The sequence below is a fragment of the Astyanax mexicanus genome, chromosome 10, assembly GCF_023375975.1.
Source record: "Astyanax mexicanus isolate ESR-SI-001 chromosome 10, AstMex3_surface, whole genome shotgun sequence".
Classification (NCBI taxonomy): Eukaryota; Metazoa; Chordata; class Actinopteri; order Characiformes; family Acestrorhamphidae; genus Astyanax; species Astyanax mexicanus.
The window spans coordinates 19075541-19096500 of record NC_064417.1 but is presented as its reverse complement, the minus strand read 5'-3'; the positions used below and the strand labels follow the sequence as shown (position 1 = coordinate 19096500).

The window sequence follows — 20960 nt, the reverse complement described above, 5'->3', positions numbered from 1 at the left end:
GAAACATTTTATTTTTTATTTATTTCATTATCATTCGTTATAGTTCAAACAACCTCACGGGCCAGATGTTTCATGCTTGCGGGCCACATCTGGCCAACGCAAGCCCTGGACTAGAGGATGACCAACACAAACAGATTGCAGCAACAGGTTTAGAGCTTCTGTCTCTGATTTTACCTAATCTACAAGATGGAGCAGATACATAGGTGGTCTAACAAAGAGGACAGTGAGCAGCACTGCTGTTTTTACCAGCACAACACACACTACGTACTAACACACCACCACCATATCAGAGTGTCAGCGACTACAATGCCAAGAAAGAGTGATCCATGACCCAAATAATAATAGCTCCTCTGCCGTGGTCCTGTGGGGTCCTCCTGACCTTTGAAGAACAGAGTGAAAGGAAGATAATAACGCTTACAGAGATAGAGAACGTGCTCCTATATGCTCCGGTGAGCTGAAAAAAATGGATAAGGGATGTAGGAACAAGGAATTTGTTGTACAATTCTCTATAATGAACCTTGCATATATTGTGTGAGAATATTGTATATATCATGACTGGCCTACTGCTAATGTAGCAAAATAATGTATAATGTATTCATTTCTGCATATTCTCTCTATACAGGTGCTACAATACAAGCCAACACCAAACACGGACAGAGGTTTGAGGTACTTCTGAATGGCACTTTTGTTATAAAGAACGTCCAGCTGCAGGACAGGGGTCAGTACCTTTGCACCGCACAGAACAAATTTGGATCAGATCGCATGGTGGTTACCCTCGCTGTACAGACCGAACCTCCCAAAATAGAGGGACCCAAGTATCAGCACGTCTCTGTGTACCTGGGGAAGCCATTCAGCTTGGACTGTGTTGCAGTAGGGAAGCCTCAAGCCCAGGTCTCCTGGATTCTTCCAGACAGAACGTTTATACGGGACATAGCGGTCCACAACGGACCTGTTTCACTGTTTCCCAATGGAACTTTAAGTATTCATTCTGCAAACTTCTCAAGTAAAGGTGACTACAAGTGTATTGCTAGTAACGCTGCAGGGGCCGACACCCTGACCTACCAACTGCATGTTGGTGCCTTACCACCAACAATCAAAGAGGAGGCATCTGAGAGCATTGCCATAAACACTGGCCGAAGCATCTACGTGCATTGCACAACTAAAGGGGAACCGGTACCTCTTCTTAAGTGGGTTCTTCCAGACGGTTCACAATTGAAACCCACCCAGTTCATTGGGAGAAGACTCTTTATTTTTCCAAATGGAACCCTTTTTATCAAAAGCCTCGCTCCTACAGATGCAGGAAAATATGAATGTTCAGCCACAAATATGGTGGGGTTTGCTAAGAGAGTGGTGGATCTGAATATCAAGCAGGAGTCTCCGGATCCCTGGAGAGGTCCATCTCAGCAGCACAGTGTCTCGGCTATGTATGGCTCCACTGTGTTTCTGCACTGTCCTGAGTCCACCGGAACACACAGGGGCACTGTCTGGAGGTTGCCATCCAAAGCTGTGCTGGAACATCGCTACAGGTACCAGTGCTTTGTTATTTTTGAATGGCATTGTATAACATTTATGTTGGCATTTATATGTACAGTACAACCCCAAATCAGAGCATCCAACATTTACTTTTACTTCTATTTCATTGCAGACAGTGTAGACCCAAGAAATGTCATGTTTTGTCTGGTCATTTTGTTTTCATGTATTAATATACATTTTAGCTGAGAAGCTCTAGTATGTCAACAAATAAAAGAGAAAACTTAAAAACAGTGTTCCTCAAAAAAAGATTGTAAGGAATTTGCATCTACAGCTCATAATTTTATTAAATGAATCAAGGAATCGAAAAGAATTTCAGTCCAAGGGCAAGCCTACTGCCTACTATATTTTCACAATATAAGGTTCACATAAAATCCTTTGATTTTCCCAAAAATCAGTCAGGTTGTAGGAAGCAGTAAAGCCACTCCTCTGAAGTACAGCTTTATAAAAGAGCTTCAGTTTAGTTCTCCTGCAGTATTAACATTAGTTGCTAACCGCGCTAAGCGCTAGCTTTTTGGAGGTCCAGAGGTGAGTATTATTGGCCTGTAGCCTGCTGCTTACCCCGGCCTAGCACTGCTGGAGCAGTATTAGCATTAGCTGCTAACCACAGTGCTAGCTCTTTTGCTGTTCAAAGGCGAGTATGTCGGACTGTAACATGCGCATTTACTTTGTAAAAACAAGCTACGTGGGACAAACCGCTTGCTAACATCACCCTGGCTTATCGGAACACTCGGGTTTCCTCAGTGTAGCTCTGTTGCTAGCGGTTATAGCGCTAATGCTAAGGCTTCAGCTTTAGTGGAAATATGGAAATCTAAGCTTACTGAAAATAAACGGAAGCACTTTACTCATCCAAATAAACTGTTTTTAAGAGAGAAATTTGTGTAGATTAACATCTCGTTTGACTTGTCTGACTCGTCTGAAATGTTTCTTTTTAAGAATTAAAAGAGGTTTTTTTTACTTAACTTAGCGTTACAGGTCTTGCACCCAAGAAAACTTGGTGACACCCCTGTTCCTACTACTAGTTACTAGTGTCGCATTAAGTGCACCATATAATCTAGTGCACCTTTTAGTGCGAAAAATATGGTAAACCATACATCTCTCAGACGGCACTGCAAAAACGGTCATTCTCCAAGAGCAGATATAACCTCATGGGCGAAGGATTACTTTGACCAACCCTTATCAAGCACTACACTACAGAGACACAGTCACAAACTAGACTGTGCAAAACAGAATCCATATGTTAACCATGTTTTTTGGTTGGAAACAATGGACTATGTGTGTGCCAGAGCAAAGATAAAAATAGCTATCAAGTGAATGTATCAAGTGTCATGTCTGTAATAATATGGGGTTGTGTCAGTGCACTTCTTTAATGTACAGTTGTGGTCAAAAGTTTACATACACTTGTAAAAAAACATAATGTTATGGCTGTCTTGAGTTTTCAATAAGTTCTACAACTCTTATTTTTCTGTGATAGAGTGATCGGAACACATACATGTTTGTCACAAAAAACAGTCATAAAATTTGGTTCTTTCATAAATTTATTATGGGTCTGCTGAAAATGTCACCAAATCTGCTGGGTCAAAAATATACATACAGCAACATTAGTATTTGGTTACATGTCCCTTGGCCATTTTCACGGCAACTAGGCGCTTTTGGTAGCCATCCACAAGCTCCTGGCAAGCTTCAGGTCGAATGTTTGACCACTCTTCTTGACAGAATTGGTGCAGTTCAGCTAAATGTGATGGTTTTCTTGCATGAACCCGTTTCTTTAGCACTGTCCACATGTTCTCAATGGGGTTTAAGTCAGGACTTTGGGAAGGCCATTCTAAAACCTTAATTCTAGCCTGGTTTAGCCATTCCTTTACCACTTTTGATGTGTGTTTTGGGTCATTGTCTTGTTGGAACACCCAACTGCGCCCAAGACCCAACCTTCGGGCTGATGGTTTTAAGTTTTCCTGCAGAATTTGGAGGTAATCCTCCTTCTTCATTATCCCATTTACTTTCTGCAAAGAACCAGTTCCACTGGCAGCAAAACATCCCCAGAGCATAATACTACCACCACCATGCTTGACAGTAGGCATGGTGTTCCTGGGATTAAAGGCCTCACCTTTTCTCCTCCAAACATATTGCTGGGTGTTGTGGCCAAACAGCTCAATTTTTGATTCGTCTGACCAGAGAACTTTCCTCCAGAAGGTTTTATCTTTGTCCATGTGATCAGCAGCAAACTTCAGCCGAGTCTTAAGGTGCCTTTTCTGGAGCAAGGGCTTCTTTCTTGCACGGCAGCCTCTCAGTCCATGGCGATGTAAAACACGCTTGACTGTGGAGACTGACATCTGTGTTCCATCAGCTTCCAAATCCTTGCAGACCTGCTTCTTGGTGATTCTTGGTTGACTCTTGACCATCCTGACCAATCTCCTCTCGGCAGCATGTGATAGCTTGCGTTTTCTTCCTGATCGTGGCAGTGACACAACTGTTCCATGCACTTTATACTTGCGTATAATTGTCTGCACAGTTGCTCTTGGGAACTGTAGCTGCTTTGAAATGGCTCCAAGTGACTTCCCTGACTTGTTCAAGTCAATAATTCGCTTTTTCAGATCCACACTGAGTTCCTTTGACTTTCCCATTGTAGCTTTTGTAGCTGAGTCTAATCACTGGGTCAAATGAGCCCTATTTAAATGGGCTCATGAGAAGTCAACAGCTGTAGTCAATCAGAATCACTTACAAGAAGTGAAGAGGCCATGACATGAAGCTAATTTGATTGACACAACTCGCTACATCACCAAAATTGACAAATTTTGTTGCTGTATGTATATTTTTGACCCAGCAGATTTGGTGACATTTTCAGCAGACCCATAAAAAATTTATGAAAGAACCAAATTTTATGACAGTTTTTTGTGACAAACATGTATGTGTTCCGATCACTCTATCACAGAAAAATAAGAGTTGTAGAACTTATTGAAAACTCAAGACAGCCATAACATTATGTTTTTTTACAAGTGTATGTAAACTTTTGACCACAACTGTACAATGAGATCTTAGAGCAACAAATGCTGCTTTCAAGCTGGCATCTTATCCAGGAACGTCCATTTTAAATATCATATTTTTAAACATGGCGATGCAAAACCACATCGTGCACATATTACAAAAACAAGGCTGGGAAATAAGAGGGTATGGTACTTAACTAGACCCAATACAGAATACAATATGTGGAGAATTTGAAAATGAAAAATGTGACAAAAATGTTGAACATGCACTGCTGCAAAGACATGTTTGCTGAAAAAATAGGACAAAACAACAACAAACATTTCATCGATTGGTATCCTCAGTGCCATATGTTTTTTAAATGTTGTGAGAAGGAATAGCAACATTACAAAGTGGTCAATGCTTTACCATCCCAATTTTTTTTTGCAATGTGTGGCAGGCCTGAAATGCAGGAATGTTGTATATTAATAAAGGAAATTAGGTTGATAAGACGAAACATGAAATCTGTTGGGTTCATACTGTCTGCAGTCAAATAAAAGTCTTACTCATTGTAAGATACACCACACTTATTTTCCATTGTGGTCAAACCTTTTCTAATTTAGGGTTGTACATAGTGTATAAGGTAAATGTTTGAAACATACAACATAACATGATCTCTGTGAGAAACTGGAAGGAAGGTTTTTAGACCTAGCTTCCTTTTTCTAGCATCTGCTAATGTAGTGGGTCTACCACAATATAAATCAGTCTTTCTACAGAACGTTACTCCACAAGCCAGACACTCACTGATGTAGGACAAAGACATTTACAAAACACAGCTGGTGTGAGATAATTAAAACCACGCATGGACATTCATCATACAACTTGCAGTTGCACATCTTTTCCACTACTACGAGAACTTCAAAAGTCTCAACACATCCGTATTGCAATTTAAACAACGTCTGATAAAGCTTAAACAGCCTGCGGTGTCAGACAGGAAACCCAAATAAACCCTGCTGATCCAGACAATACAACTGCTACGATGAACCCAGGAATTGTGTCCTTTATCAAGCTTCAGTTAAATCTCACATTGCATGACTTAAAACAATAAATGTATCCAAACCTTATTTGTACTTTAGCTTTCAACTGGCTGTGAGCCAAAAAAATGATATAAACTGCCACAGAACAAGACTGTCTCTGAGATAAAGAGGTGACAAAAATAACAGCAGTCAAAACTGTGGAAAAAAAGATACTTTGATCATCTTTCTGACATTAGAGAGGGCAGAGCGCTCATGGTGCTTTTAAATAACTAGGAACGAAAATGTCTTTTTCAAACATTTCACGACTATTTCTCTATTTTTGTCTCCAGTCCTCAGAGACACATCACTGCATTCCCTAACGGCACTCTGAGGATCCTGCAACTGACGGAGAAAGATGGCGGCAGTTACCTCTGCATGTATCAAAGGCCTAATGGTGAAGATATGGAGCTGTTTCATGTGGAGGTACTTATGAAGCCACCTAAGATAGAGAACATGGGCAGCCAACAGAAGAGAGTTACAGATGGAGAGAACTTTCTTGTGGACTGTGTAGCTTCAGGTCTTCCAGATCCCAAAGTATCATGGAGCCTTCCAGATGGAACGGTCATAAACAATGCTCTCCAGGCAGATGACAGTGGAACTCGCAACCGTCGCTTTGTTATATTTGAGAACGGCACGCTCTTGTTGCAACAAATGGGGAAAAACGATGAGGGAGATTACACATGCTATGCAAAGAACACACTGGGAGAGGATGCAATGAAAGTCAACGTCCAAGTCGTTCCAAATTCACCCAGAATTGCTTCCAAAGACCAGACGTCTCTCTTGGCTCCTCTTGGTCAAGCAGCCAAGATGACGTGTGATGCTACAGGTGAACCTCCACCTATGATAATTTGGATTTCACCAACCAATGAAATTATAACGTCATCTTCAGTCAGATATCAAATACTGAATGATGGGACACTCATCATTAAAAAAGTGACTATGGCCGACCAAGGAAAGTATGCATGTGTTGCAAGGAACTCAGCTGGAGATGATATTAAGAATGTAAAGCTCCAAGTAGAGGTCAGGGAGCCACATATCGATGGAAAAAGTGGTCACACGGAGAGAAAAGTCTTGGCTGTGTTTTATCAAACCCTGCTCCTGCACTGTAAAGCTGATGGCATGCCCGAGCCTCAAATTACTTGGACGACATCATATGGCATGTCCCTGCCTTCACCTTACATAGGGGGCAGGTTTCAGGTCCATAGGAATGGTACTCTTGAATTACGAGGTGTACGAAAAACCGATGAAGGTCAGTTCCTTTGTGTGGCCAAAAATTACTTTGGAGAGGCTAGCCTAGCAGTTGACCTCGAGGTTGCGTCACTTGCTGAAAAGCCAAGCTTTCCAATGCCAAATATTGAGGTTTTATCCCTCAAACCAGATGGAGATGATATCACTTTGGCATGCCGGGCCATAGGCAAGCCAAAGCCAGAGTTTGTCTGGATTCTGCCCAACAGCACAGTGTTGGCCCCAGGCATGAAACTTAAGAGGTTTATTCACTCCTTAGAAAATGGGACTTTGCACATAATTCAGCCAGGGCACAGCGACAAAGGTGTTTATCGGTGCCTGGCCAAAAATGTTGCGGGACAAGCAGAAAAGCGCTATGCTTTGGAACCTGGAAGGAAGCCTCAAATTCGAGGTACAGCTGCACCTATGAAGATTTCGTTTGGACAGACTCTGAACATGCCATGCACAGTGGAGGGCTGGCCCCAAGCAACCATCATCTGGACTATGCCAAATGGTCTGGTATTGGACAGACCTCAAGTAATTGGACGAGTCACTTACTATTCAAATGGAACGCTTCAACTCAGAGAAACTGCAAAGTTTGACAGAGGGACTTACATTTGTAAAGCCACAAACTCATTTGGAACATCAACACTGTCGTATCCAGTGACAATTATGGTGTTTCCACCACAGATCACTAGTGCACCCCCTTCCATAACAAGGGTTACAAAAGGATCTCCGGTGACCCTAAACTGCATCGCTACAGGAATTCCTAAACCAGACATTTCCTGGACACTACCCGGACGGACCACTCTCGTGCCCAATAATCGCTTCACTGTGCTGGGTGGAATTCACATGACAGAGGACGGCAGTTTGGTCATACAGGATCCCAGTCTAATGAACTCAGGAATTTATAAATGTAATGCAAAAAATGCCTTGGGCATGGACTTTAAAGCAACATACCTTCAAGTAATCTGAATGTGTTGGAGTTTAAGGGCTCATATCATGGAAAAATATTTAATGTTTTATTTTAATAAACGTGTGTGGTGTACAATGTAAACACTGTCAATACAGTCTATATACATAGAGTAAACAACAACAAAAAACTACTTTTAAAGACGTTTTTGCGGAAATCAATGGACCTGCAGGTTAGCCCCTCCCATCCACAGTGACGTTATAAGGAGTGTTTCAACACAGACTGATTTTTGAATGACACATAATACAGACATAGTTACAATAACAAAACCATCCTGTTTAGTTCTAGGGAATTATTAAGAATATAGACCATTTTAAAAGATGTGGGCCTTTTCATGTACAAAATATTACATCTATCTATAAATAAATGTAAATAATACCTAAGAAGACATTATCTCCACGTAAAGTTCACAAAGTAAAGCAATATTTAAATGGACATTTTTTTGTACTTTTACAAAAAGACTAATGCTTTTGTTGTGGTCATGGGTTTGAAACCAAGAAGCCGATGCTCTAATGACCCAATGTGATTTTTATTAATGTTTTTTACTTAATTTATGAAAATATTGGTCTGTACATAAAATTATATATTCAACTATTTGGAGCATATATATATATATGTTTTGAACTTTGTAACATGTGTAAAGGTATTGGTAATAAAACTCAAAATAGGTTTAGGTGAGACCTTATTGTTTGGATGTTGATTTCTATTTGATACAGTTTTATATAAAAAAGCCCATGTTTAAATGTTTTTAAGGGAATATACTGTATGTTTAATGTCTAAGTAAAAATGACAAACTGTTTAAATGTGAAGTTGTAGTAGTACTGGAGTAGTGTTCAATTCAGCAAAAAAGAGTTGGGTGATGCAAAAATTGATAAGGTAACTGGTTACACACTTAACCTGTCTTATTTTTTCTCAATAACTTAAAAGTTCACAAATGTTTAGACTGAGTCTAGCCAAAAACAATAGTTAATGATTAATTAACGATAGTGAATGTACTGATTTATATTAGCCAAAGTTGTTTATAGAGTAATTCGTGGCTGATTTGTAATATGTGTGCCTGAACCCTTTAACTCCCACACTCCTCAGTCCCCACATTTTTCACTGATCACATGATGTCTCCAGCCTGGCACACCCCACACCAGGGATGCATCATGTGATGGGGGGGGACCTTAAAAATCCTAATCCTGGCATCCTTAATTCCAAATAAATTATGTGAATTAAATATTACCCTCTGAGTAGTGCCTTATGTGACTGGCTAATGTTAGCTTTTACATTTTTTTATCTTGCCTCCAATTTTCTTTTCCAAAAAAGGCATTGCATTTAGCTTTTGCTAAAGGCTTTTCACAGAGCCAGTAAATGAAAAGCAAAGTGAGCATGGGTAAAAATAGGGCTTAAAAAAGTAACCACTTGAACAGGATATTCCTATTATTTTTGAAAACTAAAATTTTTAGTATTTTGCTAAAAATTGCAAGAATACGTACCTGTACATTTTCATTTTTCTACAGGAAAATGGAAAATGGTTTTGCACTTAATTGGGACTGAAGAGATTCTTAAGCAAAGGTGTCAAAAGTATTCACATTCATTACTTATGAAGAATTAAAGATACTAGGGTCTAAAATACTTTTATCAACTCAATGTTTTTATTTAAGTAAAAGTCAAATATACTGTTTTCAAAACATAAAGTATAAAAATAAAAGTAATGTAAGGACAAAAAATAATTAAGGACAAAAGATTAGTGCTCTACCCCCCTTCCCAAAACACATTTTTCTAAAACCCATAATGACTATAATGTTATTGTAAATAAATGAATGTTATAAATGTTAATGTTGACAGAGTTGGTGTGCCCTAGGCTGCCTGTTTCAGCTGCATATATGCCCATTGAGTTTGTAGTGCTGTTTGAAATCTCAGTGGCACATTTTTTCCCTATATAATGCACCAAACACCAATAAAAAATGTAGTGTACAGTGTACTGTAAAATTTCCAATGTATACCATAATGCATTGCATTGCAGTCAGACATCCTCAATCTCAAGTCAGTTCACTATATAGTGATCACTATAGTAAATAGTAAATAGTGAATGTGTAAATGAGTGAACCATACCTAACACACAGTAGTGGTTAATACATGTAAATCAACAAAACATGTAATGTGAACGGGGACATTTGTATACGACTGTATATACCCCACAAGATTCCATGCATTCATAAGCTGGGACAAACCCGCCTTTGACTGTCAGAGCAGAAGAGAGCCTTGTGTGGCCCAAAAAATGTTAGCATTGTTCTGGTGGCTGCAGCAGAGATCAGACACGAGCAGCCAGTTCTATGAAATACTTACAGCCACACTCAGGAGGATAAAAGGAATGAGACGGAAGTGTTTGGAAAATAACAAGGGAATAAAATTATATGTTAAAGAATACACAGCATTTATTGAGTTATCAGTTCGGACTGCCTGATATTGGCAAAAATGGAAAATGTAAAATTGCAATTTATTTTTGTCTGTGGTATATAGTGGGATATAATAAATACAGCAATTTCTCCAGATTTTACCAGAAGTTTATGATGCAACATGTCATTATATTATTATGCAAGCTGTGTATCCAAGATTAAGGTAAAATAAATTATATTTGGCAGAGCTAATATGTCTCGGGTAAATATGGATAATTTTTCCTTCTTCTGAGTCAATAAAGACTAGTTTTGCTTTCTGACGTACATTTTCGTAATAATCATCACAGTTCACGCTTGCATGTGTAGCATGACTGCGCTAGAAGGGATATTCCTACCTAGCTAGTCTTACAGCTGGACACAGACCTAATGCTAATGCTAACCGGTTCAGAAAAGAATAACGCTAAACAATAAAAGAAAGAATAAAAGAAAGATAAAGGAAAGTTATAGGAAAGGTAAACAAACAATTAAAAATAAATCAATTCATTCATTGTTAAGTAAAATCAAATAAAAATATATTTTTTTGGTTTACTGTAGCCAATTTCAGCTCACTGGTGCACTGTAGCTAAAAGCAGAATTTCCCAGTTTAGTAAAAACTCTCTGTACTTAAAGAGTGATTCAAACATCTGGTAAGATGTATTATATTCAATAAGCTTTTTTTGTGATGTACAATGGCATATGGCCAGAGAGTGCTTTAAAGATATAAAGTAAACAGTGTGTTTCTTGATAAAAAAAAAAAGCAAGAGGCGACCATCTGATTTTCCTACCAACCAAACCTACCAGACCACTCTGTGTGTGTAGAATGGCTATACATCTCTAGAAAAGGATTAAGAGACCACATCAGTTTCTGAATCAGTTTCTCTGATGTTGCTACTTATATGTATAGGTTTGAGTAAAATTAACATTGTTGTTTTATTCTTTAAACTACGGACAACTTTTCTCCCAAATTCTGAAAACAATAATTGTCATTTATTAGAGCATTGATTTGTATAAAATGAGAAATGACTGAAATAACAAAAAAGATGCAGAGCTTTCAGACCTCAAGTTCATATTATACAGTTTTAAGAGATTAGGAATCAATACTTGGTTGAATAACCCTGTTTTTTTTTCATTACAGTTTTATGCATCTTGGCATGTTCTCCTCCACCAGTCTTACACACTGCTTTTGGATAACTTTATCCCTGGTGCAACAATTCAAGCAGTTCAGCTTGGTTTGATGGCTTGTGATCATTTTACAGAGGTTTTCAATTTGGTAAAATCATATAAACTTATTTAGTCTCTTAAGTGGTCTTTTATTTTTTCCAGAGCTGTATTAGATAAAGGGAAAAATAGGGACTGCTGCTTTAATTGTTTGCATCTTGTGTGTTTGTATTCTGTACTGATAGTCCTCATGGGGTGATCAGCATTTTAAGGAGACTGGGTCTGGTGGCCCTTTGTTACAGTGTAGTCTAAACATAACATAGCTATCTGAGGTTGCATCATCATCAGTTAGCATGCACTTGTCTCTCTTGTCTGCATAGGGGGATGCAAGCAAAAGGAGTGGATGTGTGTGTGTGTGTGTGTGTGTGTGTGTGTGTGTGTTGTGAGCCACCCCTTCCCCCATCCTCCTCCTCCTCCCTCCTAGCAGAGAGAGCAGCGGTGCACCAGTGTGTGTCCATCGTCTGCCGGACCGTTATGGCAAATGAAGGGGCTCCGAACCGGGGAGGACCCTCCAGCGCGCGCAGTGCCCCCCTCACCTCGTCCCTGGAGCTGAGCTCGTCGCTGGAGCACAGCGTGCAGACGCGGATCTTTAAGATCATCGTGATCGGGGACTCCAACGTGGGCAAGACGTGCCTAACCTTCCGCTTCACCGGCGGCTCGTTCCCGGAGAAAACCGAGGCCACGATCGGGGTGGATTTCAGGGAGAAGGCGGTGGAAATCGAGGGCGAGAAGATCAAGGTAAGGACATGAAGATGGGGAGGATGAGCAGGACGGTAAAACGGGGGCTGTCATGCTGTGGTTTTCAGCTTAAACGCCCATTATACACAGTTTAGTGTAAATAAAAGGCAGTGTGTGAGTCTGGCAGTGGCAGTAGGAGGAAATGCCCCTTGTCATTGGCTCCTTTGTAGCCTGTTTACACTCCCATTAACGCCTGACTCTGAGTGATGGCGCTGTGTGTGCTGCACGGTTCCTGCCCTTTATCCTAGCCACTCTTTACCTTCTATAATACTGGATTTCAGCCCAGTGACAACCCCCTAAGACCCCCTACACTGCGTCCTCCTTTAACCTTGGATGGAGGGTTGAAGAAGAAAGGCCTTCAGCTGCCTCTTTTATGTGATGTACACCTGCCCTGCTAAAGCATCATAGGCCTTTTCAAGACCCTCTGAATGATAAAGACCCTGCTGGAAGAAAAACACCATAGTCAGTTCAAAAGATTTTTACCAGGATAGGTTTTTTTGTTTGTTTGATTTTGAGTAGTTTAGCTGTATGACCAACCTGAGCAAGCTACAATGTAAGCCAGGATCATTTGAATTGACTTACTTAATCCTTACTTAATATGTTATGCCTGAATTGTAACATAATTTAATAAATCTTTCTATGTTGTAGCAACTGCAAAATGGTTCTACTCTGAATGTTGTGGTCAGGTAAATAAAATAACTGAAAATATAGCTTTCTTTTTCATCCTACAACATAGAGGCCAGACAGTTAATCATAATATGTGCGCTCTAAGTTTACCTAAGGTAGCCTGGGGTGAAAAATAATAGCAATATTCTTTAAATGTATGAGCAATTCTCAAATATTAGTTTTTACATAACAAATGCAGTTTCCTTTTTATTTTTAAACAGACAGAACCATTGAAAGTGATGTCTAAGCTATTGTTTTCTTTACATAAAAAAAAACATATATATATATATATGTTTTTTTTTTTTGCAAATATTAGGCAGACCCTTTTAACCTTAGATGCACCTTATATATTAAACATGGTGCAAACATAACATGTAACTTGTATTTCAGGAAAAGGGAAAAATGTTAAATATCACATTTAAAGATTAATATTTAAAGATCACAATCCCATTTTAAGTTATAAATTCAACTCAGTTTAAATGTAAATGATGTCACAAATGTTCACCTAACTCAAAACAGTTAAGTTAATTGTTGAAAAATATCCAATTTTGCTTAAAACAGACTTGTATTTGAGTTCAAACAAATTGTGGGTTAACAGTGTGGCTAGTTTAAGATAGTAAAACTTTAGGTTTTATGGTTTACAGTTTAAGGTAAACAGTTTAAGGTTTGTTTCTGTTTGAGTAGCTGATTTATAAGCATGATCAACACGTGCAAGCTAGACAACCAGTGTGACCAAGCTGGATGACAAGCATGACCAACATGGCTGAGCCTAATTAAAATCCAAGGTAACAACTACTATGTAAAAGTAACTAGCTAGCCTATACCATAATAGGAAGTTCTTATCTAAATGACCAGCTAATCAACCACCTTGACCATCCAAACACGTCTACAAGCAAAATCTGGTCTTGAGTTGGAGGATGTCTTTTCTGTTCGGAGCTCTACCTGTGTATTGCTAACAATACAGGCAGGCTCATTTACTTAAATACAATATACACAATGTAATGTTGCATATACAGCTCTGGAAAAACTTAAGAGACCACTTTCAGTTTCTGAATCAGTTTCTCTGATTTTGCTATTTAAATTAATACTGTTTTATTCTATAGCTACGAACTACATTCCTCTCAAATTCCAAATAAAAATATTGTCATTTAGAGCATTTATATTATTTATATTCAAAAAATGAGAAATTGCTAAAATAAGCAGTTTTCCAACCTCAAATAATGCAAAGAAAACAAGTTCATAATTATAAACTTCAGAAATCAATATCATCAAAAATAAAAATACTTTAATGGCTTGTTCATCTTCCTCTTGATTATATTCCAGAGGTTTCAAATTTGTTAAAATCAAAGAAAAGTTTTTAAGTGGTCTCTTATTTTTTTCCAGTGCTATATGTAATGTTGCATTTGATTGTGGTCATGATAATTATGCTGTTCATCCAGCAAGGTTCATCCAACCAAGGTCTAGAAGCTTGGCTAGTCAACCAACTTGGTCATGCTGTTCGACCACTTTGGCCAGACTAGTCTTTTCTTAGCTAAGCTGGTTGAAATGGTTCTATATAAGAACCAAGAAGCAAGACCCAAATAACAGTGTAAATACACAAATGATTTTTGCCTAGTAAAATGCTTATTTTAAAGAATACATTTTGTTTAGACAATGGGACAGGGGACTAGTATGATGCCCCATGACAGTGTACTGACCTGTGGGATATACGACTGGAATCTCCTGCAATGAATGTGGATGTGACCTCTGCCAGATTCACTTGTCTGTTTACATGAACAGCTGGGACCAAACGCTGCCGGTCACAGTCATTGCTGTGCTGTCCACTGTGAGCTCTGTAGTGCTTTATGTGACGTAACTTCAGAAAAGAATTGGCCTATCCGTCTGGCACCTACGAATAGGCCTCACACCAACTCTGTTTAATAAGAGCCTTATTTGATAGAGTATAATTTATTCTAACTGAATTTACAATGTCTTGGTTCATCTTTTGTCATATTTGTGTCTGCGCAGGTGCAGGTATGGGACACTGCCGGCCAGGAGCGCTTCCGCAAGAGCATGGTGGAGCACTACTACCGCAACGTGCACGCTGTCGTCTTCGTCTACGATGTCACCAAAATGGCCTCTTTTGAGAACCTAAAGACCTGGATCCAGGAGTGCAATGGGCACCGTGTGTCACCCAGTGTGCCCCGTGTCCTGGTGGGCAACAAATGTGACTTGGTGGACCAGATCCAGGTGCCCTCCAACACTGCCCTCAAGTTTGCAGATTCCCACAACATGCTGCTGTTCGAAACGTCGGCCAAAGACCCAAAGGAGAGTCAGAACGTGGACTCCATTTTCATGTGCCTGGCCTGTCGCCTGAAAGCCCAGAAGTCGCTGCTGTATAGAGACGTGGAGAGGGAGGACGGGAGAGTGAGGCTTAGCCATGAACCTGAAACTAAAAGCTCCTGCCCCTGCTGAGGACCTTAACTGTGAAGCCCGACAACTCGTGTCCCACCCCCTGTTTGGACTGAAGAGGGACTAACGCTAAAGGTTGTGAAGATGGAATGTGCCTGCAACTAATGACATTTTACCCTTAGTGGTTGTGTGACTGTTCCGTGAGCCTTGTGTTTTTGTTTGCCTGGTTTGTTTGTCTGTGTGTATGTGTGTGCATTCTCTATTTCCGGGTTTTATCTTGTCAATCACAATCCCTTAGAAATCATTTTGTAAGTTTCATCTAGTCACTCAACACCCAAACAGCATCCAGCTGTATGAACCACTGATTTGGATTCATCTTCCAGCATACAATCAACTCGAGCTTACTGAGCGCAATAAGACATACCATATCAAAACACAATTATTTATTCATATGAAACTCAATTTACACGCAGTCAGGAACTGCATAGAAAATTGAGTCACTGGCTTCCATGTAGGTATTGCATGAGCTGTGTATTTAATTGCACAGTGGAAGGCTTTCTTGATAGCCATTCCAATGTTTGTATGCCTTAATATTTTGGAGCTTTAATCGTAAAGTGTTTAACGTGTATAACAATAAACGTCTTTGTAGCCATGCAATATCGGCCACCACTCTTTAGACAACAGTAAATTATTCACTAGCCCTTAATACGTGCATGTTGTCTTATCATGATTATTGCCATGTATGCAGGAGTGAGATAAGAGTGGATGTTATGGATGAATGGAAAGCCTACATCATTTCCTTTGGGATATATTCAAGAAAAATATTGATTTACTACGCAACTCCACAACCAAACATACAGTAAGTGAATAATTTAAGGTTTTCCATAGCGGCAAGAGGATAACTTGTTTCTAGCTGCACTTGATTGATCACTAATGTCATACTCTTTTAATATTTCATGTACCTAAAGGGAACCATGACTGTACGCTTCAACAGTATTATTCAAATATGTTGTGTGAACCAGGCCATACTATATTTATTATTAAAAAAAGATAAAATCATTCCACTAGTAGGCTGCTGTTTTTTTGTGGTGCGAAGAGTCAGTTTACACCTGGTCACTTAATGTGTAATCCTGAGGAAATTTCAGCCACATGCATTCACATTTGCTATTCCAACATTTGGGATGGAATATGCACATTTGTGTGCCTTATCCAAATGTAATTACGATGTAAACTGGGTCTAAAAGAAAAAAAAACTAGCTAAAGACTTATAAATTCTTATTTTGGGACCTAGCTAGAGTGTGACATCATCCAGTATAAGACTTGGTGAGTTCATCACAGTGGCGACCTACTAGGAGGGTTGTGCTGGGATGTCATGTTTTCACCATTACCAAAACATTTTAATTCAGTTTAGACATTGTATTTCATTAGGCCTGGACATACACCCTGTTTTAAAGCTTCAGGTCTTTACAGTCAGGCTTTAAAGACGTTCCGCTAGCTTTTCAACAGTTTACACTCTGTAAAAGCAGATTATAAAAAATAAAAATGGTACAGTTACAATTCTGATACCACATATTTAAGAAATCCACAATAAAAATAAAAAAAATCAATGGGGCAATTAAAAAGCAACTTTTACATATATTTACTTTATACTACTTCATATTAACTTTAAGTAGTGTTGGACAGTATAGCCAAACTTTATATAGCAATATATTTATTTATTGGATTGATACAATATAATTCCAATATCAATGAGAACAGTGTTAAATCCACCACCCAGGGTGTACAGAATAACACACTGACAAAGCGGGAAGATAATATTTTTTCACAATATGTAAAGAAATTTTCATAACACATAATATTCATCTCAATATTTTTGATGCAGATAAAAAGCAGTGAGAGATTCTTAAAAACTGCTATTCAAATATTTTCAAACATAGTATCGTGATTTTATTAATTTTAATCATTTAATTAAACATAACCAATTACACCCAAAGTAATAAAATGTACATTTGGGTATATGCTATCAATATGCATATTAAAGCATATTGTCAATAAGGTACAAACATTTATAATGGTACAATAAAATAGATTATTTACTAAATATTTCTCTGTCATAATTATGCAGGGAAATTTGATGTTTTTGGTAATTTCCATATAAGCAATTCTTGTTAAGCTACATTCCTCCATGACAATGATTCTCAACAATTTTAGATCATGTACTACCCACAGTCAAACTCAAAACACCTATAAGTACCACATATTAATCATCCACAAGAACATATGTAACAAATTATGGGTGAATGGTATGGACAAAAATGCATTAAATAACACTGCTGAATATCCTGATGTCAATGTGAACACAATAAATTATTGCCATTGAAATTTATACTCCAAATTCCAATAGAAAAGCTAAAAAAAAAAAAAACATATATATTGTAATATCTCCAATGAATCCAGGCAACTTCTTTAGACCCCAATACATCCCCTGGTACCCACATGCATTTTCCTGTATAAACTTTTGTTTATAATACATTAAAAACATTTATTTGGTGGTGTACCAACTTGATGTGCTTTATGTACCACAGATTGGGAACCACTGCTCTATAATAGAAATTAATGGGACTTTTAAAAACTCCATTATACCTAATACGTTTTGTACTGTTTATATTTTTCTTTTTAAGTTCAAGTTAAGCATTCACATAATTGTACACTTATTTTAAAACATTTCCAAAACAAGTCCTTAGAGTTTACCACAAATGGGTTCACAATCATTTACTGGTGTTTTATGGTGAAACCAGACAAAAAAAATTTCAGTTTGCATTCTTTTAGCATTCTTAGCATTGTCTTAGTTAAGCATTATTAGCAATTGTCCATGAAAATATGTCCACACCAAGACTAAATAATAATTAAACTGGAGGCTAATAAACTGTATAATACTTCATTCTTAATCTCAGCAGTGTGGTTCTGAACATTAGCCCAAATACAAGGACAATTAGGAGAAAAGTGAATTGTGGGTGAAACTGGTGGGTTGTCTTCACAGGTTGTTAGCTTACTAGATTAGCCTCTCTGCTAACCAGCCGCCAAAGAGTATAGAAGCCTAGAGGTGAAACTGTGTTGTAATTAGAGGTGGGCGATACCGGGAATTTTGGTATCGATCCGATACCAAGTAAACGCAGGGCCAGTATTGCCGATATCGATACTGATACCGATACTTTTTAATATTTAAGCTTTATAGATCCAAATGATCCAAAAACCTAGGATATAATTTCACCAAACATTGTAAGTGATAACAAAATACTTTAGTATCACAATCAACATTTTTTGTTTAGAAACAATGGAACAGTAACAAAACAAAGTTTAAATATAAAGTAAAAAAATATTAAAAAATAAAATAAAAATTCTCCCCTCACTAGACATCTTTTCTAGTTCTTTCTTTCTTTGTTTCTTTTTTTAATAGAATTGTCATTTGGAAAAACAATAAAAAATAAGGAATTGTCTTCCTTTCAGTGCAATTCAAATGCAAGTTTTTCTTAAATAAACAGAGTGTAAAAAAATATCACTCAACACTAATCTCCTGAGGTAGAGGCGTGTCGAGGAGAGCGCTGAGTGGGCGGGGCCAGGCTGAGCCTACCTGCGTTGCGGTTTGGCTGGCTTTGCTGAGCCAAGTGATGCATGTGCAACAACAAGAGACCAGAGAGTAGACTGTGGTGAATCCTCGTGCGCAGCAGTCAGTGCGTGCGGCAGAGAAAAAAGCTTGAATATCGATATTTTTACACAAGTATTGCTCAATACCAATACCAGCGTTGGTATCGATATTATCGATATTTGGATCGATCCGCCCACCTCTAGTTGTAATATGGGTAACAGTCTGTAGATGGCGCTGGGGAGGCGCATTCACCATTATGGACCTAAATCTGCTGAAAACACTGCTGAAAAAGCCCCCAGCTTTTCCCTTCCAAAACGTGCCACCGGAAGTGTGCTGCTGAGGGATGAGAGCACCATTTGAGCGAACCTATCCATTCACTTCCATTCATTTCGGGGTGTCTTTGAACCAATAATAAAGGTATTTCCGAGCCGTGTTCGATTATGACATGGCCCATGTTCTTTTTTTTTTTTTTTTTTTTTTTACAAAAAATGGATTTTCTCTCATTTGATCCACAAGATTAATAATCTGTTCATAGCTTTAGAAAATAACGTTTTTATACAACTATGCTAACTGTGACGTGAAAAAAACGCGCCCCAAAATACCGTGCTGTAATGTTTGGAGAAGTTGCTCCTTTAATTCAAAAGTACAGAGCCGATTGCCGTCGAACAGGGTCAAAGTAACCTCTTATTATGCAAATATAATACTACTACTAACAGTGATAATACATTGTAGATAGTAAGATAGTAGTATATAGAAGTAAGATAGACTATGAGAATTATAATGTATAGATAGAACTATCGTTTTTATTACACATTTATTATTATCATTACAGAGTTTCTAAATGTTTGTTATATAGACAAACTATGAATATTCTTCAGTAAATCCGTGGACTGATATTGGCTTCTAGTCTATATCTGCTGTTCATTCAATAAAAGCCCCATTCTGGGACGGAATGGAGCTTTTCTCACTGTGTTCTTTTTGGAGTGAATAGTTCTGTGCAGCTCCTATAAACAGTACGGTTGTTTGCACGGCACGCGGAAGATTCGAGTCATGCTGGCGCCTGCGCAATCTCCCACTTTCCCGGTTAACGCCCCACGAGAAGCCGATCAGGCCTCACCTGGCTCCGCTGAAATCAGCAGGATGGCTAGGTCCAGTTAATATATACTGTCAACGGTTTGTGTGGAGAGGAATTATTGCCAAATTGATAAGCAAACACTACTGTGGAAAAATTCCACAAGATGCATTGCTTTTCCACACTAACATGCAGAATATATGCCGAAATTAAATGCAAAACCACTACTAAATTACATTTCACTGATCTCTTCATTAAAAAACAACATACACGAACTTACACTTTCAAACCCAAACCCTGAATTTGTGTCAGAATTGCACACAAACCTACTTAGAATGTTTGTGTGATTCATACGTAAGTATCATATGTTACAAAAATACTGTATATTTACAGTACTGTATATTTGCTACCAAATTTCAACTTTGTCCAAGTAAAAGATAAAATCTCGTCCAAATAGAAGTTAGCTATTAATTTATCTGAACTATGTCTGAACTATTTGTGGAATAGTACGTTTTTTGCAATAATTAATATGCTGCTGTATGAAAGGTTTGTTCTCAGATAAATGCTTCAGCACGAAGACTGCTGCTGGTGTAAAGATAAAACATGTTCATTATGAAGTGAAGAATGCTGTGTCGGCTGCTCTGGTGATTATATTCCTTCAGTCTGTTCATTGATAAGTGTAAATATTTTGACACCTTTGTTAAATGTATAAGAAAGGCCCTTTCACTGATAATTTGTCATTGTTTTAAATGTCAGTATATGCAGAGCAACATATTGTCCAGTTCTGAGCTTCAAGTTAAATTTCCAACTGTAATATGTGGCCCTGCCACATAAAAAAAAAAAACCCACTATAAATAAAAAATAAATAAAATAAATAAATAAATAAAATAAACACTTTAATAATAATAATAATAATAATAATAATAATAATAATAATAATAATAATAATAATGATGAAAAGAAGAAGAAGATTTTTAATATAATATGTAACACTTTCTTTGGGACAAGTTTAAGTACACCTCATCTATAACTGCCCACTATC

General features: G+C 38.1%; 2 protein-coding genes across 2 annotated transcripts in view; both read left to right on the top strand.

Moving 5' to 3' along the window:
• Positions 1-8991, top strand: part of si:ch211-159i8.4 (matrix-remodeling-associated protein 5) — a 42784-nt gene extending 33793 nt beyond the window's left edge. Inside the window, exons 6-7 of the mRNA XM_049484345.1 lie at positions 623-1526; positions 5858-8991. Of these exons, the coding sequence (XP_049340302.1) occupies positions 623-1526; positions 5858-7766 (2813 nt within the window). The 3' untranslated portion in view covers positions 7767-8991. The remainder of the gene's footprint in view (positions 1-622; positions 1527-5857) is intronic.
• Positions 8992-11801: 2810 nt separating this feature from the next.
• rab33a (RAB33A, member RAS oncogene family) lies at positions 11802-16259 on the top strand. The gene is made up of 2 exons (XM_049484189.1): positions 11802-12143; positions 14817-16259. The coding sequence occupies exons 1-2, from the start codon at positions 11880-11882 to the stop codon at positions 15261-15263; spliced, it is 711 nt and encodes a 236-aa protein (XP_049340146.1). The 5' UTR covers positions 11802-11879; the 3' UTR covers positions 15264-16259.
• Positions 16260-20960: the final 4701 nt, after the last annotated feature.

Bases quoted from the DNA above. Each gene is read 5' to 3' on its own strand.
- rab33a (XM_049484189.1), top strand. From the start codon at position 11,880: ATGGCAAATGAAGGGGCTCCGAACCGGGGAGGACCCTCCAGCGCGCGC. The intron at 12,144-14,816 runs GTAAGGACATGA...GTGTCTGCGCAG, and splicing joins TCGAGGGCGAGAAGATCAAG to GTGCAGGTATGGGACACTGC.